Genomic DNA, 21849 nt, shown 5'->3' with positions numbered 1-21849 from the left:
ACCTGTGTGTTACATATTGATTACATCTTTTGCATCACATTCAGTATTTGGAATTAAATATGTGAATGTTCTGTGACCAGAGCCAGGTTTGACACAGATGGAATCAGCTCCTGGTGGAGTAAGAATCCTGAAAAATCTGGTCACCTGATCCATTGCATCTGGATTAAGTGTATTTTAACAGAAATAAATTAAATGGTTTCATATAAAAAGAATGGCTTTATATTTTTCCTTTGTTCTTTTACCTTTGCCCATGGCACCCGTAGGTACTGCATATTGCCTGACCCCCTTGGAGCCACTTAGGACTAGACAGGCTGTTGACCTCTGCTCCAGTGTTCCCTCATACATCAATGGAATTATTGGTGTTTAGCATAATAGATAGCATTGGTGGCATCACCAGTTCAATATTTGTTTTCCATCAGATGTCAGCAGCTGCAACATATTACAGCCAATGTACACATCAAATCTACTTAGCATCTGAACATCAGGTGTTATCCCAGTTCCTTGCTGGCTTTGTTCCTAACGGTCCTCAGTTAGGGTAGTCTTGGTTTAGGAATACAGGACATTGTTAATGTAATAATAATACCTTTCATGTGAAGAAATATTAAGGTGATATTCAATTCAGCAAAGATGGAGAACTTACTATGTACCAGGTGGGCTGAACTTTTGGGATGGGGGTCAGGAAACAAGTGAGACCCAGTACCATGGCTCCTGGAGTTCACATCTAATGGGGGAGCCAATTAGACAATGCTCCCCAGTGGGATGAATGTCAAAGGGGAGACCAAAGGAAGCTTGGGAATCTGTAACAATGGGACTTAATCCAGGATGGAGGATCAGTGAAAGCAATTCTGAGGAAAAGAGATTGGAAATGTAATCATCCTTCCGAGTGCAGTGATTTTTTTTTTTTAATGGGGATAGAAGCAATACTATTGGAATGCTCCCATTTCCACAAATAGCACCACCATCCATCCAAATATGAAGTCAGAAACCCAGGAGACTTTGTGTGGTAGACTTAATTTGGTGTCCTCCAGTGGACCACACCTAATATTCATGACCTTGTGTAGTCCCCTTTCTGACCCGGGCTGGCCTTGATCTTTAATCAATACAATGTGGCAAAACCAGCAGCTTGCATTTTTGCACTTAGGGGAAACCAGCTTCCATTTAAGTCCCACCACCCTGAGACCACCAAGCTAACCACATGGAGAAGCCATGCAGAGGAGAACCAAACAACTGAGCTGGCAGCAAGAACTGAACCCAGACAGAATGTGAGCCAAACTGGTTGCCACCCATGCTGATGATCACAGCAGAAATTAGCTGCCCTGCCAAGCCTGGTTCAAATTGCAGAACCATGAGCAAATAATACACTGACTAATGTTTGTTTCTTTTTTTTTTTTTGGCCACGCCGAGCGGTATGTGGGATCTTAGTTCCCCGACCAGGGATTGAACCCGCGCCCCCTGCATTGGAAGCGCAGAGTCTTAACCACTGGACCACCAGGGAAGTCCCCTGGCTACTGTTTTAAGCCATTACATTTTGTGGTAGTCTGCAGCAGTAGATAACCAAACACCTCGACTCCCTTTTTCCCATATCCCCTCCATCATTAAGTCCTATAAATTCTACCTCCAGAACATCCTAAATACATCTTCTCTCTTCATCTCCTCTGATACCATCTGACTCCCAAATACCATCCACTTTCTCTGACAGAAACCACTGCAGTAGCTGCCTAAGTAGTCTCTGTGCATTTACTTAGGGCCATCTCCAATCTGTACACCTTGCTGCAACCAGAGAGATCTTTTCAAAACATAAATTAGAGCATATCACCCTCTTGTTTAAAATACTTCAGTAACTTTCTTTTGCCCCTGTAATAAAAATCAGCAAAGTCTTCAGTATGGCCTAATACTTAACAAGGCTCTACCAAGTTTCTGGCCGCTACCCCTGCTTGTCCTGTACATCTTTTTCTTTTCTGCCATATTAGCCTTTTAGTTACTACACTATGCCAACCCTTTTGCCCGAGGGACTTTGTATATACTGTTCACTCTTTCTGGAAGCCTTTCCCATTCACTTGCCCCTGCATCCTTTGCAAAGTGCCTCCTGGTTACCTTAATAGGTTTCATTCAGCTCAAACATCTCTTCCTCACACATGACACCCCAGGCTGGGCTAAATCTCCTTTTAAATTATTCTCATTCCTCTCTTTCTTGTACCTCTCATAGCTATAATGCTATTTACTTGAATAGTGACTTAAACTGGGATTTATTTGGGTGTTTATTTGATTATTATCTGTCTCCCCCATTAGACTAAGTTCCAGTCTGGTATTATCTGAACTGAACCTTGAAGGAAATGACATGTCACCTGTCAGGACTTCCCCTGGAAGTACAGCTCAAATTCTTTGAAACTACTCCTATCAAAAGGTAGGATGGGGCTTCCCTGGTGGCGCAGTGGTTGGGAGTCCGCCTGCTGGTGCAGGGGACGCGGGTTCGTGCCCCGGTCCGGGAGGATCCCGCGTGCCGTGGAGCGGCTGGGTCCATGGGCCATGGCCGCTGGGCCTGCAGGTCCAGAGCCTGTGGTCCGCGGTGGGAGAGGCCACGGAGGTGAGCGGCTCATGTGCTGCAAAGAAGAAAAAAAAAGGTAGGACGTGTCCCCACTACTTGAATACGGACTCTGTGGTTCCTTGACGAATAGGGTTGGGCAGAAATGACACTATGCCAGTTTTTAGGCCCAGGCCTTAAGAAAACTGGCATCTCTCATTTCGTCACTTTGTGTTTTGTTTTTGTTTTTGTTTTTGGAACCCGGGCCCCCGGCAGTGGAAGCACAGAGTCCTAACCACTGGACCACTAGGGTATTCCCTCTGTTTTGTCACTTTGGATGCTTTCTTTTAAACCCCACCACCATGCTATGAGAAAGCCCAAGTGGCGCATGGTGAGGAACCAAGAACCTTGGTCTTGAGTCTCAGATGAGCTCCCAGCTGACAGCACCAACTTGCCAGTTATGCGAGTGAGCCGTCCTGGAAGTGGAACTTCTCATACCTTCACACCCCACCCCACTAATCATCCCAGGCATAGAGCAGAAATAAGCTTTCACTATTGAACCCTGCCCAAAGTGAAGATTCCTGAGCAAAGTGATTTTCTTAAGCTGCAAATTTTGGGTGATTTGTTAATACAGAAGTAGATAACCAGAACATCAACCAGTATGACAAGCCTGTGCAGAAAGGCAGCACTTCCCAGGGCAGGATCACAAAGCTATCTGTGATGTCATGTTATTCTGAGCTTTGCTGAGCCCCAGCTGGCTAAGAACCTGTAGTTTTTGTTGACATAGAGTGGGAGTCCGTGGCAATCCCCAACCAGGGTGACCGTCCCTCATGTCCATGCTAGTATGCAGGATGTGGACCTGGATCCAGGGTTCTCTCTTTGCTCATAACTTCCCATCCTCAGGAACTGGCTGCTGGAGCCTTTTAGGGTTTTGCCCTAAATGTGGAGGGCAGCTGGTGGAGGTGAATGTTGAGTGGCAAGGGAACATCAAGCAGCACCTCCTAAAAGACCCTAGAGAGGGGACAGAGTCCATGGGGAGATTCAGTGATTGCTGCCCCAGAGCAATGTGCAGCTTTGTCCAGGGTAATCCAAAGGAGCATTCACATTTGAAAGACAAAGTTCCTAGAGGTCTCTGTCCTGAGGCACATAAACCACAGAGCACCCTATAGTCCCATGATATCCAATACAGTAGCCACTAGCCAAATATGACTATTTAAATTTATTTATTTATTATTTATTTATTTACTTTTGACTGCATTTGGTCTGTATTGGTGTGCCTGGGCTTTCTCTAGTTGCAGTGAGCGGGGGCTACTCTTCCTTGCGGAGCATGGGCTCTAGGCACACAGGCTTCAGTAGTTGCAGCACGTGAGCCATTGTGGCTCACGGGCTCTAGAGCCCAGGCTCAGTAGTTGTGGTGCACGGGCTTAGTTGCTCCGTGCATGTGGGATCTTCCCGGACCAGTGTTCGAACCCGTGTCCCCTGCATTGGCAGGTGGATTCTTAACCTTTGCGCCACCAGGGAAGTCCCTAGCTATTTAAATTTAAATTTTAATTGGAATTTTAAAAAATTTAAAAAGCAATTCCTCAGTCACCTGAGCTACATTTCAAGTACTGCTGAGCCACGTGAGGTTACTGGCTGCTGGTACTGGACGGTGCAGAACATTTCTATCAGAGAAATTCTGTTGGACTCTACAGCTCTAGGCCCTTAAAAACTGATCAACAGAGGTGGCCTTGCCCTCAAAGACATGAGAACAGACACAATGAAAAAGGAAAGATAAAACAAGGGCTACCACTGGGAGAGCCACAGGAATGGCCATGTTTGTCAGGTCACAACATCCAGCCAAAGAGAGGCACCTAAGCAGCTAAGGAGAGCAGCCTAAGTGGCTTACCTGAAATTTCAACTTCCCTTTGTGGTCATCGACAACATTTTTTCCAAACTCCTTCTTAATATAGTCATTTCCTACTTGGGGGTTTCAAATTCCATAACTTCAGAATCCATTATGTTCAACCAAAATGCATCACAGCATCCTGGTTAAGAACATGGACTCTGGAATCAGACTGCCTCTGTCAAAACCCTGTTCCAAGGCTCACTAGCTTGGGTGACCTTGGCTTATTGGGTTATTCATTCTCATAGAACCTGCATTTTTCTCATCTGTAAAATGTGGACATTAGAACCTACTTCACAAGGTTATTGTGAGGTTCACATGAAATAACACTAATAAGGCATAATGGTGTCATGAAATAGTGAATACTCAATAAATATTAGCTCTGGTAATAGCTAATATCTAATAGCCTGAGCGTAATCTTATTTGGGTTTCAAAACAAGCCCTCAGGGCTTCCCTGGTGGCGCAGTGGTTGAGAGTCCGCCTGCCGATGCAGGGGATGCGGGTTCGGGTCCTGGTCCAGGAGGATCCCACATGCCGCGGAGCGGCTGGGCCCGTGGGCTATGGCCGCTGAGCCTGCGCGTCCGGAGCCTGTGCTCCGCAACGGGAGAAGCCACGGCAGTGAGAGGCCAGCGTACCGGAAAAAAAAAAAAGCCCTCAGTGAGGATTGGTGGGGATGTGTGATCACCTTATCCTTCCCTGCCTCCATTTTACAAGTCTCCTTCATGCCTGACTTCAGTTCTAATATCTTCAGGCTCTTCAGACTGCCCAGAGCCTGGTACCAGAATGTGAGGACTCTTATCTTGGGTGAAGCCACTCTCCTTTTCTATTCTTGGGCTTCCCTTCATTGCTTAGGCTCAGGCCCCCTAAGTACTAAGTGTGTTCCTAGGAGGAATAAAGATCACAGGAGGCTGGAGTCTCATACTATGGGGGAAATTTAGAGATTAGAGTGGAATAATGAGACATGTGAAGCTAAATATGCAGGGGTTGTCTCAGCTGACCCTTGCTTCAGGGTCTTGCAGTTTAATGGGCCCTGGGAGAAGGGTGAGGGCTGGTGTCTGAGTGCTGCCTGCCTCTCAGCCCTTACAGTAAGTATAAGCCGGGCCCTGCCCGCTCCTCAGGACTGCGTGAGAAACATATCATATAATAGATGTGCAAATTCCCTATAAACTTAAATTACTAACGGTGTTGGAGGTACTCTTCCCCAGGCGGCTCCTCTAAGAGAGCAGCTCCTTTAAGAGGCGGGCCCCATCCCTGCTAACAAAGGAAGTCCCCGCCCCTGGTTGCCAGGGTGCTTTGTGGCGTCTCATTTTCATTGGTGGGCGTCAGCGGGGAGGCAAGCCGCAGCAGCCATTTCCAACGAGCTGGCGGGGGCGAAAGATGGCGACGCCCGTCGGGTGGTCGCAGGGGGGTTCAGGATCAGTGTGTCTCGCCTTCGATCAACTGCGGGACGTGATTGAGGCTCAGGAGGAACTGATCCACCAGCTGAGGAACGTGGTACGCAACCAGAAGAGCTGGGGGATGCCGGACTGGACGCCTAAGTGGTGGGGGCGGGCCCAGACGCTGTCCCGATGCCAGGGGCGGGCCGAGAGCACATTGCCAATGGCGTCATCACGAGGAGGCGGGGCCCAGATGTGTTTCGGCTGGTAGAGGTGGAGCCAAAAGGGGGCAGTGTCTCGTGAATATTTATCGGGGAATTTTAGTCAACGCCAAGTTGTTTCCTACTCTCTTTGACTGGTTGTTCAGGGCCTGATAGATATGCCCACCTATTCACTGAGCTTTAGTTTCCCCATTTTTTTTTTTTGGCCTCGCCACATGGCTTGTGGGATCTTAGTTCCCTGACCAGGGATCCAACCCCGGCCTCTCGCAGTGAAAGCTGGAGTCCTAACCACTGGACCGCCAGGGAATTCCCAATTTCCTCATTTCTAATTGAAGAGGACTTCACTGACTTGCCAAGGCCCTTGGGTGCAGAGTAACTATAACATCCTTCCTATTATGGAATCCCCTCCCCATGATGAGTGCAGTAAGCACAGAATTGGCTCTTCACATGTTGACTTAAAGGCTTCCAACCCCTTTATGTCCCTTTGCTTTTGCTTTTTTGGTCAAACCCCCGTTCATGGGTGCAAAGCATTGGAGCCACAGATTACATGGACAGGCATGGTAAAATGCTGGCCAACTGGAGTTCATGGTTTTTCTGTTTTGTTTTTTATCTGGGTAAGAAGGTGGGGACACATAAAACTGACTTCACATCTATTTATTTAACGGTAGTATGCAGCTCTGGACACTGAATTACCTGCATACCTTTAGGTACCCAGGTCTTTCTGTTGGCAGCTGGTCTTTGCATGTGTGTTCTCACCATCTGGAACACTTTTCTTTTCCATCCTCTTCTTCTGGCCCACCCCTATTTAGCAGTCAGATATCAGGTTGACATCCCCTTCCCTTGAAGCTGTTCTGACCCTTCCCCAGGCCGGGTCAGGGGCTTCCTCTGGGAACCTCCATCGTAGCACACACCATGTTAGAAATGGTGGCCATGGGCTGTCTTCTCCATGAGACTTCTTGCTACTTAAGGGCAGGACATAGAGCTGAGCATCAGTGAATCTTGTGGAATGAACTCTCCCTTTCCTGGGCCCCAGTGTCATCCTAGGTGCCCTGGGCATCCCATTATCTATCCTCAGTCCTGGTCCCTAGAGAAACCCCTACTGCCCCAGCCCCTCCCTGAGCCAGCCTCTGTTGCAGATGGTTCTCCAGGATGAAAATTTTGTCAGTAAAGAAGAGTTCCAGGCAGTGGAGAAAAAGCTGGTGGTAAGTGATGGCCTCTGTCAGCTTCTAAGCTTCCCCCATTTCCCAGGATCCCTGTGATTGGGTAGAGTCATTGAGTATTAGCCTCTGAGAGCCTCCAGCCCCAATAGTAAGGACAGAATCTTCCTGTACCCTGGCTTCTATGTGTCCTTCTGAGAAAGGGGGCTGGTTAAGGGAGGCTAGGAGACCCAACGTGGCTTGGGATAATGAGGTCACTGCTGCTGCCCCTGCAGGAAGAGAAAGCTGCCCATGCCAAGACCAAGGTTCTCCTGACCAAGGAAGAGGAGAAGTTGCAGTTTGCCCTCGGAGAGGTAGAGGTGCTGTCTAAACAGCTGGAGAAAGAGAAGCTGGCCTTTGAAAAGGCGTGAGTGGGCCTTGGTAGTGGGGGAACGGTTGGGGGTCCCATCTGCCCATCAGCCTTCCCACCCTTTCTTATCTTCTCCACTCAGGCTCTCCAGTGTCAAGAGCAGAGCCCTGCAGGAGTCCAGCAAGAAGGACCAGCTAATCACCAAGTGCAATGGTAGGCGGGAGGCCCACGCTCCCTCCCATGCCTACATACGTGGGCTCTTCCCTAACAGCCCAGTGCCTGTGTTCAGAGCAGGGTTTCACCCCAACTTCTGCCCCTGGCTGAGGATAAAGGCAAGCCCAGGTGGGCCACACCTTCGCAAAGGCCTTCAGGGACCAGGCAGGCCACGGAAATAAGGGAAGTATTTGGTGTACAGTATTCTTCATGGCCATAAAGGAATGGGCTCGTTCCCATTTTTCTTGAAACATATGACCTTCTTAGTCCACCTTTTTGTTTTCCCACTTTTGGTGACTATTAGAAATAGTGTGCTTGACTTATAACTCTGTTATCAGAGGAACAACGGGGCAATCACAGTGCTGTGTGGAATCTGACCCTTAGTTTCAGTGTTGGGGACCCAATAGGAGGAGTGGGGACTGTGGTAATGTGGAGAACCATGCCCCCTCTCAAGGGCCTAGAACCTCTGCCGTGGGAATAGGGGCCCAGTACTGTCAGATCTTTAAAAAAGAAACTGGAAACCACATTTTTTTTTTTTTTTTTTTTTTTTTTTTTTGGGGAGGGGGGCCCCGTTTATTGCAGGACCAAGCAAGGAGAACAGGTGGCTTGTGCTCAAAAACCCCCAACTCAAATAATGTTTATTTTTAAGGTTTAATTTTTTAGAGCAGTTTTAGGTTCTACGGGGGCCTCTCACTGTTGTGGCCTCTCCCGCTGCGGAGCACAGGCTCTGGACGCGCAGGCTCAGCAGCCATGGCTCACGGGCCCAGCTGCTCCGCGGCACGCGGGGTCCTCCTGGGCCGGGGCATGAACCCGTGTCCCCTGCACCGGCAGGCGGACTCTCAACCACTGCGCCACCAGGGAAGCCCCCTTGGAAACCACATTTTAATGGAAGCTTTTCTGACTTTTTAGGGTTGGCAACTGATTTCGAAATTTTTAAAGTATTGTATGGGCCAAGGAAAATATGTCTGTGGGCCATTAGGTTTCAACTCTGATCTATGCAGATGCCTGTGGCCACTTGTTGACTCAGTTGGTGCTCTGAGTTGTGGGGCACTTTCAGTGAGCTACCCAGTGTCCTGAGACCTTAGGGCCCCCTTTCATTTTCCCAGAATGCTAAACTCCCCTTACCTAGTTTAAGAAGTAGATGTGAATTCCATATACAACATTTCCTTCATTCACTGCAGCATTCATTTTGAGTAGGCCAGAATTCAAGCCCAAAAGAGGTTCAGTGTCTCTCCTGATGGGCCCCCACCTGGAGCCTTGGGCAACCCCTACCCACCAATGCAGCCTTCTCTCCCCTAGTGAGTACTGTCACTGGAAAGATGCCAGCAGGCTGCCATCTTGATCTGGCCAAGTGGACTAACAAGCCTCATGGTTGTTTGATCAAGAGCTCCTGGTAGGGCTTCCCTGGTGGTGCAGTGGTTAAGAATCCGCCTGCCAATGCAGGGGACACGGGTTCGAGTCCTGGCCCAGGAAGATCCCACATGCCGCAGAGCAACTAAGCCTGTGCACCACAACTACTGAGCCTGCACTCTAGAGCCCGCAAGCCACAACTACTGAGCCTGCGTGCCTAGAGCCCGTGCTTCGCAACGAGAAGCCACCGCAATGAGAAGCCCGCGCACCACAACAAAGAGTAGCCCCCACTCACCGCAACTAGAGAAAAGCCCGCGCGCAGCGACGAACACCCAATGCAGCCAAAAATAAAATAAATTAAATAAATAAATTTTAAAAAAGAGCTCCTGTTAGGACCTCCTGGAGCCCAACAGGCAGTCAGTGCCTCCATACCCAAGGATGTTGGTCTCCTAGTCCTTCCCCTTTCCCTGGACATCCCCCCACTTCCCTAAAAGGAACCTAGGGTTCTCTCCTGGTGCTGCTAGAGGCCCTTCCTCTAGGACATTTCCTAGAGATCAGCCAGGGCCTCAGGGCTCTGCATCTGCTTGTGGAAGGTGTGTGAGTCACGGGGAGGAGCCTGGCTGCCTCCCCCAAGAATGTCCTGAACTCCTCCAGTAGGGCATAAGCCCTGACATGGGGAGATCTGGTGACCTGAGCTACCCCCTGGCCTGTCTCCCATCCCCCCTACCTCCCTTTGCATGGTTCCAGTTTTACACTTACATAGTTCCTTATTCTCAAAAGGCTTTTCTAACCATTCTCTCATTGGGTGCTGTTTATTCTAAATTTAGCTCTCATTTATTTTAAAAGAGTCAAACACATTTATGATACTTTTTTTTGGTGCTATATGCGGGCCTTTCACTGCTGTGGCCCCTCTCATCGCAGAGCACAGGCTCCAGACGCGCAGGCCCAGCAGCCACGGCTCACGGGCCCAGCCGCTCCGCGGCATGCGGGACCCTCCCAGACCAGGGCACGAACCCGTGTCCCCTGCACCGGCAGGCGGACTCCCAACCACTGTGCCACCAGGGAAGCCCTATGTTACTTTTTTCCCATAAGAACTCCACAAGCAATCAGTTTGGATTCACTGGATGACCTGGGGAAGGAGGTTCAATAGTCCTGGTCCTGTGACCCAGTGAGCCCATGTTTTCATTCTTTTCCTTCACCCATGTCTCTCTGTAACGTGTGCCTTAACTTTTTATCAGATCTTCTCTTTTGAAACCTTCACTGCTTCAGTATATCTGCATTTTCAGAGCTTATGTTCTAGTTAATCTTTGTCCAGCCTTTAAAAGCAGTAGGATTTTCTTCCTTTGAGGATCAGAATTTTCCAGGACACCCTGAGGGACATTATGTAAATGAAGCAACCCCAGATCCCTACAGCCTCACTGGATTTTAACCCAAGACACAAAACTTACGCTTGCTTCTAATGAGCACTTAATCTGGGGGTAAGCTCTGCTACCACTATCTCCCTGGGTCCTCCCCACCCGCTCTGTGGAATAGGGATCCTGTCTTCCCCCCTGAAGCCCTAACACAGGGCTGGGCATCCAGCTGGTCCTCAGTAGGTCTGGTTGGATTGAAATGACTGAACTAGGTGATGTTTCTAAGACCTAAAGGCCCAGGGGACATCCTGTTCATTCCACAAATAAAAGTATTGTACATCTAGTACGTGCCAGGTACTATTTTAGGCCTTAGGGTTAAAGCCGTGAATAAAACAAAAAATCCTTGTCCTTGTGGACCTTATATCCTAGTAGAGGAAAAGACAAATGAGCAAAATGTATGGTCTGTGAGATATAAGTGTTGAGAAGGAAAATAAAGCAGGAAAAGGGGATAGGAAGTATTGGCAAGGTTTGTGATTTTAGACTAGGAAGGGTCTCGCCAAGGAGGTGATATCTGTAAAGAGCTGCAGGAGTTGAGGGCAGGAGCCATTCATCCTCCTGCTTTTGGGCAGGGCTGACCATCTCTCTCCAAGGGCCCTTGCCTGCCCTCATGTGAGCTACCTGGTCCAGAATAGAGCTGTAAAGTCACTGACACGTTCATCAAGATGTTGTGCCCTCCACTCCCACCCCATCATGACTCCATAATAAACTCATTCTTACGAAGGTGTTAGCAACTACTGTTTGACAACCCCTGGGTTGGGGGAGCCAAGTTCTGAAAAGACCCCTGAGGGAATGCCTTATTTCAGGAAGGAGCTCATGGGATGGGAACCACTCCTCCTCCCTGCCTCTCTCCCCCACAGAAATTGAGTCTCACGTTATAAAGCAAGAAGATATACTTAATGGCAAAGAGAATGAGATTAAGGAGTTGCAGCAAGTTATCAGCCAGCAGAAAAAGATCTTCAGGTGAGGGGTCCGGGCCAGGCTGGGGGTTGTTGATGGAAGTGGGGAGCCAGACCTCTGGTCCCTACCCTTGGGCTGTCCCCAGCCCATGCCCAGCCGGCTCCGTTGCAGGAATCACATGTCTGACTTTCGGATCCAGAAGCAGCAGGAGAACTACATGGCCCAGGTGCTGGACCAGAAGCATAAGAAAGCCTCGGGGATGCGTCAGACGTGGAGCTGCCAGTGTTCCAGGGAAAAATAAAATGGGCGTCTCCTTCCTGTTATCTGGCTGTAATGCCCAACCTCTGCCTTCTCTGCTGTGGTGGTCCCCATCCTGACCCTTCCAATCCCTGTGGGTACCTCCCTCAGGCCTCACAGTGGCCTGGACCCCAGGGAAGAGGTAGAGCAAAAGGCAAAAGACACTCCTTCCTTCTTCCCTGCCTGCCTTTTGGACCACCACCTGCCAGGCCACTGCTGTGTTCAGAATGGATGCTCCTCAAGTCTCCAGCCCCTGCTACTCCCCTCCCTCCCTCCTTTGGGTAGTAGTGGGGGCCCATGGGGGTATGGGGTTGTAGCCTAGGGAAGGACTACTTGGTTGTCTAATAGGCAGTGTCCCTTCTTACTCTTGGTATTAAATTCCTTCCTATATAAACAACCCTGGTTACCCCAGTGCCCTGGTAAATTTAACTCTCCCAACTTGAAGGGCTATCTGTGTATGTGTTGTGTATGTGTCTGTGAGAAGCCCCAACTGGAGAGTTCAAAGATGGTGGGTTCCAGGACCACAGTGAATTTGGGAAATCAGTTTCCATCACATAACAATAACGCTGTACCTGTGAATCACATTTGTACCTTCTTACACTTCTCCCAAACAGAAGCTTATTAGTCTGCACAAATGGAGGAAGGGGAAAGGACAATGCTGTGTGTGTGTGTGTGTGTGTGTGTGTGTGTGTGTTCTGCTATGTCTATTTTTAAGGTGGGGTAACTGTGAAGGGGCTATGACATGCTCAAGTTGCATACGCAGGGCTGGATGTGATGGACAGGTTGGATCCTCTCAGAAGCCATCACTAATGTGCCGTAGGTGATAAAGGGGACACACCAGGCAGGGGTCCCACTCAAGGGAGGCTGAGTCAGATTTGTCAAGTCTAGCCTTTCCTGGCTCAGTGTGAGAATGAATGCATAGGAGGGGCCAGTGCTCTTGCTCCAGGGCCAGCTGGGGCCTGAGTCATAGCAGGACCTTGAAGCCAGAAGTTTAAGGGCAAGTGGTGCCCATTGTCATTGTCCCAGGAGAGTGACAGGTGGTGGCTGCTTCCCCATCAGCACTTGTCCCCAGGGCAAGTCCTAAGGTGGCAGGGGCTGGAATGAGGGCCTTGTGAGTGTATGGGTGAGCACAGAGCTATTCTTGCCTCAGAGGGGCTTTAGAGAAGGGACCACAGCTACCCCAGAGGTTCCTAAGAGATGCCACATCAGCATCTGGGACTTGTTCTGGAAGCCTGAAAAGCTAGAACTGTCCCCTCCAGCCTAGGTTTCCACTAAGGGCAGTGGGTCCAGCCAGGGACAGCTGTTTTTTGAGGCCCCAGTACAACTTTTGGAGTTGGGGGGAGCCCTCCAAGCCATGCTCCTCTATCAAAGGTGAGGGGGGATGCACCCTTATGAACTCTAGCGACAGACTATGGGAGGGCCAGGGAGGAGGGGTGCACTGCAGTGATGGGAAGACACAAAGATGAAATTGTTAGCAAGACCTGAGTTGTCTGGTCTCCTGGCTCACACTCTGATCCACATGATAGTGCTTGATCTCAGGCAGGTCCCTGCTTAGCCTCCTTTCTGTCACCTGTGATGGATGAGTGGAGTTGGGCCTAGCTCCTGCGTACAAGTTGTATGCCTGCCCTCCCCTCACCAAAGCCTGGGATGCCACCCCAGGCTCTCTGGCCACGCCGGAGAAGGGGTCTGGGAGGGTAGGACCCAGGGCCCAGGTCTCTCCGGCTGCCTACGCCGCCGTCTCGGGAGCGGACGCGGCCGCTTTAAGGCGCGGTGACCCCACGGCACCCGCGGGCGGGGCGGGGACAGTGCTGGCGTCCGCGGCACCAGCAGAGGCGAACGCGAGGGAGCGAGCGCGCGGCGTCCGGCCTCAGCATGCTAACCGCGTTCGCCCCGCCAACCCTGCCCGGGATCCCAGGGCGGCTGCCCGCGGCCCCCGCGCGGCGCCAGGACTCCTCCAGTTCGTCAGGCTCCTACCACACGGCTCCGGGTTCTCCAGAGACCCCGGACGTTGGGCCGGACGCGGAGGGCAGGGCGAATTGGCCCACGGTGGCCCCTGTGCTGGGGGAGGGCGCGCAGCCTCGCCTGTCCGTCAGTGCCCAGAATAGCCGCCAGCAGATCGGGCCCAGCTCGGGTTTCCCGCGAGGCCCGGCCTCGGGCTCGCGGCCCCCCCAGCCCCAGCTGCGCATGCTGCCGTCGGGGGAGATGGAAGTCATCTTCGGCGCCGGGCCCCTGTTCAGCCGTTCTGACGCAGAGGATAGCGAGGTGCAACAGCTCACGACGCAGGCCTTCCGCAGCCTCTCTCCGCCCGGCTCCGCGTCTCCCATCTCTGCCGAACCGCAGTCCCAGGGCCCCGACGGTGGCTCCCGCTGGGCCACCTACGTGCAGCTGCGACCCCGCGGGCCGAGTCCTGCCACCCCAGCGCAGTTCGAGTGTGTGGAGGTGGCGCTGGAGGAGCGTGCCGCGCCTGCCAGGCCCCGGACGGTGCCCAAACGTCAGATCGAGCTGCGCCCCCGGCCCCGGAGTCCCCCGCGGGAGGCCAGCGCGCCGCCCCCGCGACTGTTCCTGCGCACCGGCTCCCTGGACGAGTCTCTGGGCCGCCTGCAGGCTGCCGCGGACCTCGTGCAGACGGCGCTGGCCAGAAAACTGAGCCCCGCGACCCCTGCCCCAAGCAGCGCCTCCTTCGGACCCACGGTACCGCCAGAGCCTGCGGCCTCTGAAACGCCCCGCAGTACTCGAGTGGCTCTGAAGGAGGCCAAGTCTCGGCCACCTCGTGTGCATTATAGTTCAGCCCCCGCCAGGGCCCCACGACCGTGGCCTAGCCTCCGTGAGCGCGCAATTCGGCGCGACAAGCCCGCGCCCGGGACCGAGCCGCTGGGTCCAGTTAGTTCCAGCATCTTCCTGCAGTCTGGGGAGAAGATCCAGGAGGCGCACCACCAGGAACCCAAGACTCGGTTCCCGCAAGAGACTCCGGATCGAACTGTCCTGAGGGCACAGAGTCCGTCTTCCCAGTGTAGGGCCCCCCGGGAGGTTTCGAGTAAGGCCGTGAGACCGAGGAGCCCATCCCCGCTGTGGCAAGCCCCAAATGGGACCGTGAGGGGTCCTCGCTGCCCCTCGCCCCAGAACCTGTCCCCGTGGAATAGGGCTATCCGGAAGGTGAGTGGCCCGTCGCTCCCCGAGGCATCCTCCGCATGGGGAAATCAGGATGCTGCTGTCACGGAAACTGTCAGCAGAAAGAGCCCTTCCCCTCCGACCCTTTCCCAGTGGAATCGGGGTGTTGCCAGTGCAAGAAGCCCATCCCCCAAAGCTCCTTCCTCGTGGGAGGTTCCGCATCCGGCAAGTGGGGATACAGTTAAGGGGAGTAGGAGCCCGTCCCCGCCAAACTTGTCCTCATGGGAGACTCCAGATCGTCCTACTGGGACGTGGAGCCCATCGCCCCAAGAGACGTGGGACTCCACAGTGCAGAGCTCAGCGGTAGTGTCTACGCGGGAAGCTATGAATGGAGTAGCCCAGGAGGAACTGGTGCCACCCACGCCATCTGCACCCGGGACTCCAGAGCTAACAGAGGCGCAGAGTCCGTCCACGCGGGAGATGCCGGATTTTGCCTTCCCAGGCAGCCAGCTGTCGCCAGCGGTGGCTGCACCCCAGCTGCCCCTCAGTCGCCTCGTGGGCACCCTGGATGCTGATGCGCGCCCGGAAGCCTTGGGCTCTGGAGAAGAGGCCTCGGGACGCCCGCGCGTGGCCATTCCGCGGCCCCGCGATGTGCGCAAGATGGTAAAGACCACATACGCGCCAAGCTTCCCGGCAAGCACCCCAGGCTCAGGGCTCCCTGCGCCTCCTGCGGAACCCCGCGGGGAGGAAGGCGGCGCATCCAAGACACAAGAGCTTCAGGCGCTGGGGGCCCCCGCCCCAGCTCACTACACTTCCGTTTTTCTCAAGGACTTTCTGCCGGTCGTGTCACACCCCTACGAGACCGCAGAGCCAACCACAGACACAATCCCCCGGGACGTTACGCAGCCCAACGGGGTCCTGCGGCGGAGGGCAGAGAACAGCACGGCGAAACCCTTCGCGCGCACTGAGATCCGCCTGCCTGGTGCCTTGGCCTTAGGCCGCCGGCCGGAGGGAACCCAGGGAGTCGTGGTGCGCGGTCCTGGCGGAAAGAACAGAGATGCAGAGCCCCAGCGCCTGGTCCCCGACGACAAGGGTCGTACCAGCCCTCTAGGCGGCGCTCGCACCTCACCCCAGAAGTCGCCGATAGGGCCGGCAGGGACCCAACCTCCCGGACCGCCCCGCCCTAGCTCCCCGCAGGCGTACCCTAGCTCGAGCCCTGGAATAGCACCGAAACAGGAGACGCCACCTATGGCCCCTGAGACCGCGGTTGCGGTCCAGTCGCCCCTCCCGCGGGAGCCCCAAGCGTCCACTGGCAGAGCGGCCCCGCCCCAGGCCCGCGCCGCCTCGGCGCCTCCCATGGACCGGTCCCCGGAAGGCCCCTCCCAGGGGGCGCGCAGGCCGCCCGGGGCCGCGCACCCGGGGAAGGTCCTGGTGGACCCAGAGAGCGGCCGCTACTACTTTGTGGAGGCGCCGAGGCAGCCTCGGTTGCGGCTGCTCTTCGACCCCGAGAGCGGGCAGTACGTGGAGGTGCTGCTGCCACCCTCGCCCTCGGTGCCACCCCGCCGCGTCTACACCCCGCTGGCCCTGGGTCCCGGCCTCTACCCGCCGGCCTATGGGCCTATCCCTGGCCTCTCACTGCCACCATCCCCGGGCCCGCCGGCCTTCAGCGGCCCCCAGCTACCCTGGGCCTCCGAGGCGGGGCCCCTGGACGGGATGTACTACCTGCCAGTGAGCGGGACCCCCAGCCCCGCGCCTCCTCTGCTCCTCTGTGCTCCACCCTCCAGCTTGGGTCCCGCCCAGCCGAGCAAGGGCTCCTTGTTCCCCGTGTGAGGCCCCAAGGCCTGATCCCCATGGTGTTGGGGTCCGTTAATGGCCTTGGAGGTTCTGGCATCCAGTCCTGTGCCCTCTTTTCCTTCTATCACCTCTTTCTTTTACCCATCTCATGCAGTCTTCAGACCAGAAGTTACCTTCAGAGTGCTTATCTGAGACCCCCAGCGCTGATGGAGCTGGAGCTCAGGAAATGGCTGCCTGTTTCCTCTCCCGACAAACTCGTATACCCCTTTCCCAAGCATTCCCAGAGTGTGGTGTGTTGGGGGGCTGTGTGTGTGTGTGTGTGTGTTGTGGGATAAAAAAATGCAGATCGTGAGAGTTGTGAGTTAAGTTTTATTTGGGGCAAAATGAAAACTATAAGCCTGGGAGACAGCCTCTCAGCACTGAGGAGCTGCTCTGAAGAGGTAAGTGAGGGAAGTCAGTATAGATGTGGGTTTGGTGAAGGAGCATACAGGCAATCAAGCACACATTTTGGCAGAAGGTTGCTGCTAGTCACAAGGAGCAGATGTCCATTAATGATTTTAGTGCTTTTCTAGTTATGAGAAGATGCAAGAAATTGGGCTCATAAAATCTTCTCCTGAAAATATCTGACTATCTAAAGGCCTTTTCTGCTAGTTTTTCCCAGATCACAGAGGGCCTCATTCCTGATCTCTGCCCAGAACTCCTTTCAGGGTGTATTGAAGGTCAACGATTGCACTGGCTAGTGATTTCATCCTTGTAGAGGCAGCTGGCAAGTGACAATTTTTAGTTGGTAGCGTGAGAAATCCCAGGACATGGCCCCAGATGCCGACCTGAGGGGGTGATAGGGTTCCTCGGGAACAGCAGGAAATGGGAACTGCAGGGGACAGGGCTGCCCCCAGAGGTAGTGAGCTGTCTGTGTCTCCCTGAAGGTGGGCCCAGCAGAGGTGGAGCAGGCTAGTGAGCACTGTTGGGATGAAGAGAGAAAGACACTGGCTATCAAATCTGTTATTCTTTGCAAGAGGATCTGAGCCTTGGCCTGGGAGGCTGCGGGGGAGAGTGGCTAGTGCAGGCCCTAGGTGAGTCTCATCTGAGAGCGGTAGCTGCGGGGACAGGTGGTGGAGGTGGAGAGGGAAGTAATCGGGAGGGGCCGTGGAGGGTCATCCCGGGACTTGGGGGTGGGGTTGCTGTGGGGAAGGTGGGGAGGTGACTGTAGTCTCCAGCTGGGAGTACCGCCCCTCATTCTCCCTTCAACCCCAGCCTCTGACTTGGCTTGTCTAAGCCCTCAGAGCTGAACTGGCTGGTCCTGGGGTTAGGAGTGGAGGTTCCAGCCATTCCCACCGAGGGTGGGGGACAGATGAGTGCGTCGTCAGGAAAGACTTAAAAGCACGGAGGATGGTTGAGCTGTTGTCCCAGAGGAGACTCTTGATCTCTCTGGGTGGGGTGGAGGGTGGGTTAGGGCTGGCAAAAGAAGGGATGCCCCTGTGAGGAGCCCTCATCTGGTTCCACTGCCCTGGTAACAGGTGTGGCAAACATGCCTAGGGAGGGGCTGGCTCTTCAGGCTGGTCACAGCATAGGAAGGGACGGGACCCAGGGCCTGTGTTCCATTGCCTTGAGATTCCAGGAGCTTCTGAGGAGAGCAGAGGGAGATGCATGGTGTGGGAGGTGCTCTGCGTGGGGGTCTGTGTAGAGTTCTGAGTGAAGTGGCTGGGCCTTGTGGGACTGGTATGTGATGTGATGAGTTTGGGGAAGAACAGTTACCATTAGAAGCAGTGTCAGGGATGGAGATCAATGCCTTCCTTAAGTTCCAGGCCTCCGGGGGCCCTGGATCCCTTGGAGTCACTGCCCCCTTGCCTTGAACTGGGCCCCCTTGCCTTGAACTGGAAGCTGACTGAGAGAACTATGAGTCAGAATAACCTGGATATCTTTCTGTGGCTGGAGATGCTGGTCCTGATGGCAAGGAGGGCCCTGGGCCACTCCTGGGCCCCTCACCGCATCGTGGTGTGCAATAAATTGCTGACCCAATGGCCACGATGGCTGGAACAACTGGTGTAAGGTGTCTGATTTCCCGCTGCGGTCCCTTAACACCCCCAGAGTGCCCTTCCATGCCTGGGTGTGGCCTGGAGGAGGGGACCATGTGTGTCTTTCATACACTGTGGCATCCCTGCCTCAGCGAACTTGCCTCTCAGGGAGGGAGCCTTGGCTGGCAACCACGCCTGTGGCCTCATTCCTCCTGGTGGCTGAGTGGCCAGTGTGCCTTGGGGTCAACCAGGCTTGGGTTCCAATCTCAGCATAGCCCTTCTAGCTGTGTGGCCTTGGATTTGTCACTTTTCTCTGAACCTTTGTGTCCTCAGGGGTAGATGTAAGATGACAGTAACAAGCCACCTCCTTCCCTGAGGGGCTCAGCGCAGTGCCTGCCATGTGCTCAGGTCCCAGGACATGAGAGGTATCAGCCCCCATGTGTCCTCGCCCAGGCCCAGCCCCTCTCCTTGCCTCATTGGCTGGAACCGGGGTCCCACGAGAGGAGGTGTGCGAGCAGTGTCTCAAGGGTCCTGGGGGAAGGGAGAGAACGGGAGGGTGAGGTGTCGGTTTCCCATTGGTCTGGGGCAGGCTCTCTGCAGCAACCCCCACTGCAGGAACACACCTGCACCCCTGCACCCGAACCACAGTCCCTGCTCGCTGAGCCAGCTCCACAGACCATGAGGCTGTCGCCGCTGCTGCTGCTGCTGCTGGGGGCCTGGACCATCCCAGGGGGCCTTGGGGACAGGGCCCCGCTCACAGCCACCGCCCCCGAGCTGGATGATGAAGAGAAGTTCTCAGCACACATGCCTGCTCACCTGCGCTGTGACGCCTGCAGGGCAGTGGCCTACCAGGTGAGCCCCCCACCCTCTCGCCGTGCCGCGAGCAGTTCTCCTGCCCCTACCCAGGCCCCCACCCAAGCCAGACCCCTCCATCTACCTCAGATTCCACCGCTGGCCTTGGATCCCCAAACCCCGCCCCCCCCCAAGGCATCGAGCTAGACTCAGCCTTCCATGATATTGCCATCTTCACCTCACCGGCACCGGCCTGCCTCAGTTTACCTATCTGTCTGCCCAACAAAGAGCAGGCGATCTCTGGGACACCAGGGAGTCACTAGCTTGTCCTCTCGGACTCCTCCCTTTCTAGAACCACCCTTAAGTCTGGGCTCCTTCCCAAAGCATGACTGGGGAGCACTGGTGTATGTGTACACGTGTGCATGTTTGTCAATCCCATGAGTCCATGAGCATGTGTGTGTCTTGAGTTCACATACAAACCTGTCACGCGTGCCTGAGTACCTGTGTGTGTCTGTGTGACTGTGTGCACGTGCACGCACACGGGGGCTATGAGTACACGTGTCACTGAAGACTGGGAGGTTTTTTTTTCTTTCCTTGTTCTTGTGGTTTCAAATAGTGTGTGCTGATGGGCAGGTGTTGCCTGGGGGAGGGGCCCCAATGCCCTGGCCTAATTCTCCACCTCAGTGTTTCCCACCCACCTCCCGTCCCAAAGTAGCGGGTCTTGCCTCAGCTGGCGTGGTCCCAGCTTTCTGGACCTGGGGGAGGGCCGTGAAGCCTGCCTCACAGGTGCTTCCTGCTAAAAAGGCTCCATTGCCTCGTTCTTCCTCAGAGACACAGGCTTCTGTCCCCGCCCCCAGCCCAATCACACCTCCTTTCACGCTGAGCAGTTCTGAAGCCCTGGTTCTCAACCCCTCCTTGTTCCAGATGTGGCAGCATCTGACAAAGGCAGAGGCCAAGCTTCACACCCTGGACTCCAGGGGCTGTGGCAAGCTGAGCGAGTCGGTATACACAGATGTCCTGGACCGGAGCTGCTCCCAGACCTGGCAGGGGTGAGTTGAAAATCTGGCCCCTGCCCCCCTCCTCCAGCGGCAGGCTGATGAGTGGGGCTTCTCATTCTCCCACTCACACACCACACACACTCCACTAGAGCTCTGGCCCAAGGGTGGGGACTGGCTGGGACAGAGTCTGAGCTCTGGAGCTGGGAGCAAGTAGAAGAGTAAGGTGGCCAGGAGACAAGGTTGCTGTGTGACTTTGGGCCAGGAGTTTCCCCTTTCTGGTCCTTAGTTTTTCAGCAAGGAGGATCAGAATCTGGGCACTAAACTCGGCAGATGCCCAGTATGCCCAGCTTCATGTGCTGATGGGCTCCACTAATGCTGTCTCCCTCTCGTCCCACTGCCTCCAGCTACGGAGTTGGAGAAGTGGACCAGGTGAAACATCTCATGGGCCCAGGACTTAGGAAGGGGCCGGAGCCGAGCATCAGTGTGATCATCATGGGGGCGCCGTGGCCCACGAGGTCATGACTGGAGGATTGGGGTGGGATGGAGCCTTGGTCTGCCCCACTGCGGGCCAGGCAGAGTCTGAGGCTCCTCCTGGGCTCCCCTAGGCTCTCCAAGACATGCTTTCACTACCTGGGGGAGTTTGGAGAAGACCAGATCTACGAAGCCCACCAACAAGGTCAAGGGGCCCTGGAGGCATTGCTGTGTGGAGGCCCCCGGGGGGCCTGCTCAGAGGAGGCACCAGTCACAAGGGCAGAGCTCTAGTCCAACTCCTCCTTCCCCTTCCTGGTCAGCCCCTAAAGGGAGCTGGGCTTCCTCTGGATCTGTCCCCTCCTTTCTGCAGGCTTCCTGGAGGGCGGGGAGGCCTTGTTCTTCTGTGCTGCCACTCTCCCTCCCTCCTCCAGCTTCTGGACCCTGGGGCCTGGGGGGCGGCCAAGGCCTTCCCCTCTGGACTCAAATAAAACCAGTGACCTCAATTCCTTCTCTCTGCAAAAGGTGCTTGGGGGGCTGGGAGGATAGACATTGGTGTTTCTGCTGACGTCCCTCCTAGAGAGGGCCAGGTACACATCCCCCACAATTTCCCAGAGGTAAGTGAGATCTGTCATGGCTGGAAATGTGAGTGAGCTGTCAAAGGCATATGGAACCAGTTATCTGAATGGTTGAAACCCCAGATCCCTCAGGAGAGAAAAGAAAAGCCAAGGCAAAGTCCATAAGCAGGCTGCCTGTGGACATACCCACTGCAACCACTGCGTGCTACTGTGCCCCTCCAAGAACACTAGTCTTCCTGGGTCTACACCCAGCAGCTGCTCACTTTCTAGACTCTGCTTCTGACCCCAGCTAGCATGGTTGAGCCCTCGGTGCTCACCTGGGACAGGGCAGGGCAGGGGTCCTGGAACAGGCTGGATTCAGTGTCTTGGCTCTACGTCCTGCTCTCCCCAGAAATTCTCATCTGGGGCCCTTTTCTTA

At 54.3% G+C, this 21849-nt stretch overlaps 3 protein-coding genes across 3 annotated transcripts; all 3 read left to right on the top strand.

The window, feature by feature from the left end:
* Positions 1-5762: 5762 nt before the first annotated feature.
* On the top strand, positions 5763-12116 carry SPATA24 (spermatogenesis associated 24). Its single transcript, XM_007461439.1, has 6 exons — positions 5763-5900; positions 7140-7205; positions 7436-7566; positions 7652-7722; positions 11342-11444; positions 11553-12116. Exons 1-6 carry the CDS (start codon positions 5784-5786, stop codon positions 11680-11682), a joined length of 618 nt encoding a protein of 205 aa, XP_007461501.1. The 5' UTR covers positions 5763-5783; the 3' UTR covers positions 11683-12116.
* A 1434-nt stretch (positions 12117-13550) lies between these two features.
* On the top strand, positions 13551-16616 carry PROB1 (proline rich basic protein 1). The gene has a single exon (XM_007461438.1). It carries the CDS (start codon positions 13551-13553, stop codon positions 16614-16616), a length of 3066 nt encoding a protein of 1021 aa, XP_007461500.1.
* A 2628-nt stretch (positions 16617-19244) lies between these two features.
* On the top strand, positions 19245-21357 carry MZB1 (marginal zone B and B1 cell specific protein). Its single transcript, XM_007461437.1, has 4 exons — positions 19245-19447; positions 20312-20436; positions 20790-20900; positions 20991-21357. Exons 1-4 carry the CDS (start codon positions 19274-19276, stop codon positions 21145-21147), a joined length of 567 nt encoding a protein of 188 aa, XP_007461499.1. The 5' UTR covers positions 19245-19273; the 3' UTR covers positions 21148-21357.
* Positions 21358-21849: the final 492 nt, after the last annotated feature.

Source organism: Lipotes vexillifer, unplaced genomic scaffold (assembly GCF_000442215.2).
Source record: "Lipotes vexillifer unplaced genomic scaffold, Lipotes_vexillifer_v1.1 scaffold217, whole genome shotgun sequence".
Lineage (NCBI taxonomy): Eukaryota > Metazoa > Chordata > Mammalia > Artiodactyla > Lipotidae > Lipotes > Lipotes vexillifer.
The sequence above is the reverse complement of the archived record's forward strand: the minus strand, read 5'-3'. Positions and strand labels throughout refer to the sequence as shown.

What these genes read in the sequence shown, in the direction of transcription:
- PROB1 (XM_007461438.1), top strand. Translation starts at nt 13,551, where the DNA reads ATGCTAACCGCGTTCGCCCCGCCAACCCTGCCCGGGATCCCAGGGCGG.
- MZB1 (XM_007461437.1), top strand. Translation starts at nt 19,274, where the DNA reads ATGAGGCTGTCGCCGCTGCTGCTGCTGCTGCTGGGGGCCTGGACCATC. An exon ending in GCAGGGCAGTGGCCTACCAG is followed by an intron (nt 19,448 to 20,311) that starts GTGAGCCCCCCA and finishes TCCTTGTTCCAG; the next exon opens with ATGTGGCAGCATCTGACAAA. An exon ending in TGCTCCCAGACCTGGCAGGG is followed by an intron (nt 20,437 to 20,789) that starts GTGAGTTGAAAA and finishes CACTGCCTCCAG; the next exon opens with CTACGGAGTTGGAGAAGTGG.
- SPATA24 (XM_007461439.1), top strand. Translation starts at nt 5,784, where the DNA reads ATGGCGACGCCCGTCGGGTGGTCGCAGGGGGGTTCAGGATCAGTGTGT. An exon ending in TCCACCAGCTGAGGAACGTG is followed by an intron (nt 5,901 to 7,139) that starts GTACGCAACCAG and finishes CCTCTGTTGCAG; the next exon opens with ATGGTTCTCCAGGATGAAAA. An exon ending in AAGCTGGCCTTTGAAAAGGC is followed by an intron (nt 7,567 to 7,651) that starts GTGAGTGGGCCT and finishes TTCTCCACTCAG; the next exon opens with GCTCTCCAGTGTCAAGAGCA.